The sequence below is a fragment of the Colias croceus genome, chromosome 6 (genome assembly GCF_905220415.1).
Source record: "Colias croceus chromosome 6, ilColCroc2.1".
In the NCBI taxonomy this organism is placed as follows: Eukaryota; Metazoa; Arthropoda; class Insecta; order Lepidoptera; family Pieridae; genus Colias; species Colias croceus.
The window spans coordinates 11342319-11352371 of NC_059542.1; the positions used below are offsets into that span (position 1 = coordinate 11342319).

The window sequence follows — 10053 nt, forward strand, 5'->3', positions numbered from 1 at the left end:
GTGGGTTCGAATTCCGCCTTGTAATCATTTATTTTCTGTTCTTTAAAAAATTCTTAATACTCTTGTTCAACAAAGAATAAAATGAATTTTTTCTCGTCTCACCACGTTCGTCGAACAATAGAATTCTCTCTAGACCCTAATGAAAACGCACCTTAACGAACGGAAGCAAAAAGTAGAGGTCACGACTACACCTAATGACCAGTCTTACTGAGGGAGTTGCTCATTTTATTTCCCTGGATGTGTCTCGTAATACAGTTGTTATGATCCGTTAAGATTTTAGCTCCATAGGTATTAAGTGCTTACCATGAATATAACCGTACTTAGTTTTCCTGCTGTTTTACGTATTATCCTTTGCATTTCACCCTGAAAATAAACAGAAAATATCCTTGGTATAAAGAGTTGTTTTTACTTGAAAATACTTTTTCTATTCTTTATAAATTTATACTGAAAATACTAGTTTTAAAAATAAAGAAAAATACGTGCGCCTATGACTCACATGTGAAAAATACGTAAAACAAAAAAAATGTAATAAAGATTAAAATTATATTATGCTATAATCAGGCCACTCTTTTATAGATCACTGATTTTCGGTGAAGATATTATACAATCTAAGACACTGCTGGCTTTTTGCAAAAAATATAGAGCAATTTATATAAAAATCGTGGGTCGTTTATGACTGATTTCACGATTTCTTTACTATGAGGAAATATGTATATATAGGGCATAAAATACGGTCACTATTAATTTGACTCTGAAGGTCAAAGAGACATTTCTCTCAAAATTTATGAAAGTGTTTCCTTGGATGAAAATAATATGCGAGAATAAAGTTTCGTTAACTACATACGTTTTTAACGTATTGAAGTTGAAATCCTATATTTTGTGTACTTGAATAAAACAACTTTTTATATATTTTATATGAATAATTAAGAAGTCTTTAAACAAAATCTGAGAAATAATTCTTATAATTTAAGCTCTTGTGTCCTTAATACCTAAATAATTATCAAGCTTCTCTCTCCACTAAACATTATCAATATGTGTTCGGTAAATAAATAATAAGCTGAAAAAACAAATTATAATCTTTATATAAGTTGTTCCCAGTATATTGTAACAGAAAGGTCCGTAAGCCGTTCAAAGGGTCGAATTTTCTATGACCCTGGGGTCATAGAAAATTCGACCCTTTGAATGGATGCGGATTGAAAAGTTGACCTTTTACTAAGTATTAAAATCGATAACTCCCAAGTGGAGTATCATATAAAAAGTGTTTTTACAAAAAGGCTAATTAACATTATTACATTGTACGTATAAAATTTATTATTCAATTAAACGAAGAGCCCCGTAGACTAAGCCCGTAGGTAAGAAATTAAATAGTAACTCATAAACTACTGAAAGAATTGGACATAATTTCAAAAAAGTTCCGGCCCATACTATTTTAGGTTCTATCTTATTTATTTTACTTATTCCAAAACAGTCATAATAATACTTTCTAAATTCCTTATATCCATAACTAGCTTACCGCCAGCGGCTTCGCCCGCTTTGTCTAAAACCTAATAAATTATATACTAAAACCTTTCTCTTGAATCACTCTATCTATTAAAAAACCGCATAATATCCGTTGCGTAGTTTTAAAGATTTAAGCATACAAAGGGACATAGGGACAGAGAAAGCGACTTTGTTTTATACTATGTAGTGATAGTAAAGAAGTTATTAATTTCCACCTTATTTCATAAAACCATTTTTACGTATTTAACAAGGAACCATCATTCTGAAGTAGGTACGTATCGGATTGCATCTAATATTTAAGGAATAACGTATTGAAGTGAGATAAATTGCTTTATGCATATTTTATATAAGTTATTGGCGCATTGAATCAGATTTATACAAGCAGGTATAAAGCAAATATATTACCTTATATTTTATTCTGATGTACAATTTAACTCTTCACAATACAATTGCATTTGGTACGTACCAATTTCGTTTTATTTATCGACGTTATAGCAGATTTAGAAAGAACGTGATGACACACATAAAACTGTTTACTGTAATATAAAATTTAAATAAAGTACCTAAACAAAGTAAAAAAGTTAGTTAACCGTGCTACAGGTACTCTACATAGAGTTATAAATATAAAATCTATTGTTAATCCAGGTTTAGTAGTTTTTGCGTGAAGGACTAACAAACGATCATATTATGTACAAACTTTCACATTTATAATATAAGTAAGATGTTTATATATTTAAAAAAAATAGGATTCGATACATCAAGTAAGTACCTAAATCGGTTTCGATACGTATAAGGAATTTTAATATAACTCTCATCTGAAGTATTTTTAAACACAGCTCTTCTAAAAAGTGACTACAAACTGAAAATTTATAGTCGTTCACTATGCAACTTATTTGCATGTTAAATTTCATGAAAAGCTCCAACGATTAATTTTATTCCGTAAAGTGTTTCTATGAAAATGTGATAAGTAAATGATTGATGAAGTTTATATATCTAACGAATATTACACGTATTTTCTTTATAATTATTATAAATATCTCACATTCATAGAATTCGTATAATCTTATGTGACAAATTTTGGACACCTGCAGATGGTCTTTTAGGTTTTTTATTCAAAAACTGTTTGAAGGCATTTGACCGCGATCTTACTCGGTTTCACTCTTTTCCTAAATAAATCCAAATTGTACTCATTCGGGAATACAGTAGGAGGAAGGGAATTTCACTCCTTGGCAGTTCCAGAAGTGTTTTGATAACGCTTGGTGCGCACTCAAGTATGAAGAGGCTTAAATTTTTAAGAGAATCTTTTTATTACTTTTATAGCAAGTGGTAACAATATTATACTTGGTTTACTAAACTTGTTAATTACCAATATCTTAAGTACGTTCTACATTTACCTAGTGAGTTTTTATTTGATTTTTAGCATTTTATTTTATTAACAATAGCGCCATCTCTACCTTGATAGCGTTATTAATCAAACAACAGCGAAACTTGAATTGTCATAACTGAATTAGTGTTGCTATTTGTCACTAGATGGTACCTTTTCAAAAACAAAACATTATTCTCTTATTATTTCTACAAAATTAGGCAAACACGAGAATTTACAATAAATTTATTGTAGATTGCTTTAGATAACTGTAAGCTGTATCCCATTGTAGTAGTAATTGTACACATTTTGTTTCGATCTGCTCGTGAAATTGATGTGGCGCCTATGGACCCGGCTAGATCGTGGCCTGTTATGTGTATTTAATTTAAATAAATAAATAAAATATTTTTTCAGTGATACATGTGTTTATAATATGACTATTTACCGTATGTAATAAAACCAAGTTTTTACCATTCTATAGCAGTATATTAAATACTAGCTGCTTCACGCGGTTTCACCCCCATGAATCCACTCCTGTTGGTCATAGCGTGACAATATATAGCCTATAACCTTCCTCGATAAATGGGCTATCTAACACCGAAATAATTTTTCAAATCGGACCAGTAGTTCCCGAGATTAGCGCGTTCAAACAAACAACCTCTTCAGCTTTATAATACTAGTATAGATTACGTATAAAATACTTACATGTTTCATTGCAGAAGCAATTTGATAGCCAATGCCCGTACCTATATAACGGAATAAGAACTAAACAACTGAGAATTTTCTAACGTACCTAAGTTTAGTAAGTAAGTACCTATATTATTTATTTAAATAAATAAATAAATAATTATTATTTATTTAAATAAATAAATAATAAATAAATTATTCCTAAGTGGCACGATTATCACCAGTTCGAACCTGGGGATACATAAATATCCTCAAAAACAGAAAGCATTTATCCATTATATTCCCAGGCAGCTTGCAAAGTTTTTTGCGACTACATTGCTTGTTTAGCCCGTACCAATGAACCGTAAAAACCTCCCATCTATATTTCGCCCAAATGAAGAATATCATAGTAAAAATATTCACAACGTACATATTTAAGGGCTTATCAAATTTAAAAGACTAGAACCCAGAGTTGTGAAGCCATTTGATAACAATTATTTTATTAAATAAAAATAACTGCGTTAAAAACAACCGACTTCAAACTTGCACTTGCAACATTTACAAATACAGACAAAAATGCTCATAAAATAAAAACTACTGGGCCTATCCGAATAAAATTTTTATGGGACCAATTCGACACCATCCCGCATTGAACAAAAAAAGAATCACGTAAATCGGTTCAGAAACCTCGGAGTAATCGGTGTACATACATAAAAAAAAAAACATACCGGCCGAATTGATAACCTCTTCCTTTTTTTTGAAGTCGGTTTAAAAATAATCACATATTACATGTAGATAGTATTATGATGAGATAATAATATTATGCTGCGGATTAAACGCAATATCACCAATGTAAATGCCAATCTTCGAGTTAATAAAATGCAATACGCAACTTATTATCAAAATAAATTATTTTTAATAATTATTATCAATTGATTCCCTTTAGTACTTTGTAAATTATCTAAATACATAATGATGTAAGTATTATATCTTATTTGCTCAAGTTTCTTCGTGATTTGAAATTTTATTGACGCAATAAAAGGAGAGTTACTGACGTGTTGTGTGTATATTGTTTGTCGGAGTTCAAAAAAACATTAGGTATTGATTTAATTAAGTTTAATAATATGATGCAAAAACTTATCTTCGTACGAAATCTACATGACTATGCATAATTAATATGACTTACTTGACTTAAGGTCCTATGGCCCCTATGTGGGGCAGAGGGCGTCCACAGTGCGCCGCCATCGCGTTCGGTCTTGGGCTACGCTCTTCAGCTCCGGCCACGTCAAACCAATCGCCCTAGCCTCCGCTGCCACGGAACGACGCCAGGATTGTCTTGGACGGCCACGCTTTCTTTTTCCTTGCGGAGTCCACTCCAGGGCTTGCCTGGGTATATGTAAGGTGTCCCTTCTAAGAGTGTGGCCAATCCATGTCCATTTACGGCGTAAGATTTGGAGGAAAATCGGTGTCTCGTGGCAGCGTTCCAATAGTTGGTCATTGGAGATCTTTTCAGGCCAGTAAATTCTTAGAATTTGTCGGAGGCAGCGGTTGACAAAGACCTGAATTTTCTGCGAGATATCTTTGGTGACTCTCCACGTTTCACTCCCATATAAGAGGACACTCTTAACGTTGGAGCGAAATATTTTTAATTTCACTCCACGTGTTAGCACTTCCGACTTCCATATGGGTCGTAGCTGCGCGAAGGTTGCCCTAGCTTTGGCGATTCTCGAAGCGATGTCCTCTTCGGTACCTCCAGTATTGGACACAACACTGCCAAGATACGTGAATTGCTGGACACGCTTTATTTGCTCTGGTCCCAGCGTCAGCGGTTGCTGATTTGTTCTCTCGATAATTCGATAATTAATATGACCTGTAATTAAATTGTATGCAATTTGAGAATAATACTGTAACCAAACGTGTGTTTGGTATTATTAAACACATAAGAAGACGTCACTTAGAAATAAGCCCATGCTTATCAATATCAAGACAATATCTAGTATAACATCTACGATGGATACAGCAGTGGGATCGTATATGAGCTGATGCTGTGGACTGATGATGATGAGTAAAGTATGTAATTTGGCACATTGATTATCTGGACTAGCATTTTAGTTCCTGTTCTTTGGTATAACATGTAAAGTCGCGGGAGCAAGCTAGTAAGCAAATTAATCGTAAAATCAATCAATATGACAAGACAATTTGAATGCAGGAAGAGGAAGGAAAAATGGATGTGCCACCGAATTGGACAATATTAAAATTTGTTATCAATTAATTATTAAAGATAACTCAAAATAATCTCTATCACTTTGTTTATATATCGTGTACTGTTTGTTAAAGTATGAATTATTAAAATGTTGCGCGTATTCGCACTGTCTTTGTGCATTTTGACAGCGCACGCGCGGCGCTCAGCAAATGCTGATCTTTTAGAGGATTTGCTGAGAACCACCGATCTAGCTGAGAGATATTCTAGTAATATTATAGAAGACGCGTTTCTTGATGCGGTAAGTGTTTATTGTATACAAGTTGCTTGTCCCGTATCCTCTCGAGTTTTTTTTAAGTGAAAATGGGATCGACATTTTCGCCATAAAACGCTACTTAACAAATAATTTTTGCAGAAATATTATAATGATCAATTTCTTCTATGCCTTTCTCTTTGTTTTCATTTTGTTAGATGATAAAATTAACTTAAATCCGGTAGCAAGAAAGGCTTATGTGTATGGTAATGGAGTATTAGTATAAAAATAGATGACAGGGATTATTTATTTTATAAAATATCTTTCAAGTTCATGAAATAGTGAAATAAGTATCGTTTTCTATCGTGTAACGTTTAGGCTTTTCAGGCAAAATCTCTTCTTGTTCTTATCAAATGCGAGTGCTTAAAGCATGGTAGTGTAAGTTTTGAAGTGAAACTTCTTTAGGCGAGCTGAGAGTATAATATAAAGGTCGCGTCATGGTAATATCGTCACGTCATGAAGTAAAGCGACGATTTTTATTTCTTTGAATCTTGCCAAAGAAGTTACACTTGTGACACGTGTGCTCGGCACTCACGCTTTTTATCAATGTTTTTTTAAGCTATTGCATAGCTTCTATCGCGGGCCTTCAGCGCGGGGACCGAATCGAGAAATTCCGTAACGAAAAACCTCACGCTCCCCACTCCGACGGGCGGAGGTGTGGCTTGAAGGCATAGCATGCAATAGCTTTACCGCGGCAGTCCCCGAGTGCCACTCGTCGTTTTTTTTTCTTTTAAATGTTTAGAAATTTACTTCATTCCTAGTTTTGAAATATTTGCGATGCTCATCAAAAACTACTGAATTTTGACACAATAATATTTTTGCAAGTAATCGCAAGTAATCACAAAAATCGATATATGAATGGAAAACAACATCCTTATCATACATCTTTACGAATATTATACTTGAATAACAAGTATGAAAGATAGTTTAATCTCGTTAATTATAATAAAATCAACATTATCTTATCTCAATAGCGGATGCCCGTGAAATTATTCACGCATTTCATCTTTACTTATTGGCCATTTTTATTAAATTACAATTGGGTAAATAATTAAAGAAATATTTCGGTTTTAACTTTTTATTGACATTTTCCGACGAAGGCAAATTTTCTAAAAAAATTATACGGACCGTACCAATGTGATCTCGTTTGAAAAAAAAACAAAGTATTGGACAAAGTAAAATGTCGATTAAGTTTTAAAATACCGATTTATTAGTTGATTGGAAGTTTTGGAACTAACACTATCTTGGATCAATAATTAGCAATCCTAAATCTAAGAAGTATCCTTAACTTTTTAATTTAAATTTCATACAGAGCTGACGATACTAACAGTCATTTATTTATGAGTACCCTGAAAATTATGATAATTTAACCTCATTCCTTCTTCTTCCAAAACAGAATGGTCTTGCAAAGAAGTACGGCTACCCATTCGAAGAGCATCAGGTAGTCACAGAAGATGGGTATATCCTGGGCTTACACCGAATCCCACATGGTCGAGATCAGAACAATGTGCCTGGACCCCGTCCTGCAGTTCTAGTCATGCATGGACTGTTTTCATCATCAGCTGACTTCATTATATTGGGACCTGGGATTGCTATGGGTGAGATTTTGTTTATCTTATAAATAAACAATTCTAGCTGATTATGACTTTGGATGGATATTGATAAATATTTCTATTGACTTTTATAAAGTATCTCCCTCCAACTCAAAGTAGATTTATTTACAAAATTAAAGTTCAATCTAGAGGTATCACGTTCTATTCTACACTAGCATCTACATACAAAGCTTGTATTTCGCAATCAGAATTCAGAATGTATTTTTCATCGTCAATATTATTCATTTTAAAACCTACTTTTATTCCAGCATACATTTTTGCTGAAGCTGGTTACGATGTATGGCTAGGCAATGCTCGCGGAACCTACTACTCCCGTAAACACGTCTCCATCAACCCCAACGACAAACGAGGCATTTATTGGGACTTCTCTTGGGATGAAATCGGAAACAGAGACTTACCAGCCATGATCGATTACATTCTGCATGCTACGGGAAACCCTGGTGTCCATTATATCGGGATGTCACAGGGTACTACTACCTTCTTTACCATGGGCTCACTTCGACCAGAGTATAATTCCAAGATTATATCGATGCATGCGCTGGCACCAGTCGCTTATCTAGCTCATAATAAGCAAAAATTATTCCACGTTTTGGCAAAGCATGGAAATACTTTGGAGGTTAGTTGATCGTTTTAAAATGTAGATAATAATGTCGTTACATTTAATCGCGGAACAAGAAGTTGTTTGCAAAGGACTATTATATCAGTCTAACACATTATCAGATTTATGATAAAATATATTGAAATTTAAGAGTGTACAAGAGTGTGAGTGCCCTTACGCACTAGCGGTTAACCGCGGGGGCGGCTAACCGCGCGGTCCCATTTTATTATGCAACCGCTTTTATGATTAGTGCGTACAATCATAAGCGGTTGCATATTAAAATTGGGAAAGCGGCTAACCGCGCGGTTAGCCGCCCCCGCGGTGAACCGCTAGTGCGTAAGGGCACTAAGTGTACATATTATTTAAGGTCATTAACTTATTATTATTCTTGTGATATAAAAAAAAAACCAATTTTGGAAATTATAATATGTATAATTCTATGATGTCTGGTATATTCATTAATATTTTTATTTATATAGTTTAAAATATACTTACAATTTAAAACATTTTCATTCCAGACTATTATGGGCTTGCTTGGATTAAAGGAACTTTTACCAAATAATGTATTAATGACTATATTGGGTATTGCATTGTGTAGTGATGATTCTCCCTTCCAACCGCTTTGCAGCGCTGTAATATTTGCTATTGCTGGATATAATCCGGCTCAACATAATGCTGTAAGTATAATTCCTAAATAAAACGTATAGCTTTTGCATTTCTAACAATTCGGTCTATATAAGGCTTAATGCTCTAAGATACAAGGATATATATTTAGAACTGTTCAAAAATAGTTTATACCACAGGTTTATACATAAACGATGCATTCAAACTTACTACTAAAGATTTCTTTTGTGTCACTGTATCGCAATTACTTGGTAAAATCTCAATTTCGACTAATTATAATATTATATCGATGGACCAAAATTGGTCATACACTCTTATCTTTATTTTTTTATGTAGAGCAGGTAACTGAGCAGGTGGATCACCTAATGAAGTGACACCACCGCCCATGAGCACTGACAAAGTTACCTTTGTGAGGCTGCTACCGGCTGTAGGCAATGCTCGCGGAACGTCATCTAGATTGAATGGAAATCTAACTCATTTCCATTCAATCTAGAGGAAGGTGTATTCAATCTTTTTTGAAGCTATAATGTATAATTTGTTTACAGACTATGCTTCCCGCCAAGATTGGTCATGCCCCAGCTGGTGCCTCTCTACGACAATTAGTCCACTATGGGCAGAGCATTACTGACAAAGACTTTAGAAGATACGACCACGGTGCTTTGAGAAATCTTTTGGAATATGGAACTTTAGCTCCTCCGAAATACCGCTTATCTCAAGTCACTGCTCCTGTGTATTTACATTACTCAGTAAATGATCCGCTTGCTGAAATCGAGGACGTCCAAAGATTGCATAGAGAATTGGGAGGTCCAGCCAAAATGTTACGAGTCCCAGACCCAACATTTACTCACATAGATTTCATGTGGGGCATTGATGCTAAAACATTAGTGTTTGATAGAGTTATTGAAATAATGAGACTGTATGATAATGATCTACGGAAATGAACATGAGCGAAATAGAACCTGTGCTTATTTAATTTATTTTATACATTTTATGTAATTACAATAAAATATAGTATATAATTTAAGTGTTAGAGTACTTAATAATGAATAAGGAAATATATTTATAGAAAATTTTTGAACTTGTTCATCAATGACTATAGAATCATCGCATAAATGTCAGTCCAAGGATCTCATCATTAACAATAACATAAAAAACTATCCATTTGTATTTAGGGCT

General features: G+C 33.8%; 1 protein-coding gene across 1 annotated transcript; it reads left to right on the top strand.

The window, feature by feature from the left end:
• Nucleotides 1–5880: 5880 nt before the first annotated feature.
• On the top strand, nt 5881–9830 carry LOC123692715 (lipase 3-like). The gene is made up of 6 exons (XM_045637487.1): nt 5881–6030; nt 7017–7085; nt 7439–7640; nt 7904–8271; nt 8772–8930; nt 9423–9830. Exons 1-6 carry the CDS (start codon nt 5881–5883, stop codon nt 9816–9818), a joined length of 1344 nt encoding a protein of 447 aa, XP_045493443.1. The 3' UTR covers nt 9819–9830.
• Nucleotides 9831–10053: the final 223 nt, after the last annotated feature.

Bases quoted from the DNA above. Each gene is read 5' to 3' on its own strand.
- LOC123692715 (XM_045637487.1), top strand. From the start codon at position 5,881: ATGTTGCGCGTATTCGCACTGTCTTTGTGCATTTTGACAGCGCACGCG. The intron at 7,086-7,438 runs GTAAATAATTAA...CTTCCAAAACAG, and splicing joins TTTTATTAAATTACAATTGG to AATGGTCTTGCAAAGAAGTA. The intron at 7,641-7,903 runs GTGAGATTTTGT...CTTTTATTCCAG, and splicing joins GGGACCTGGGATTGCTATGG to CATACATTTTTGCTGAAGCT.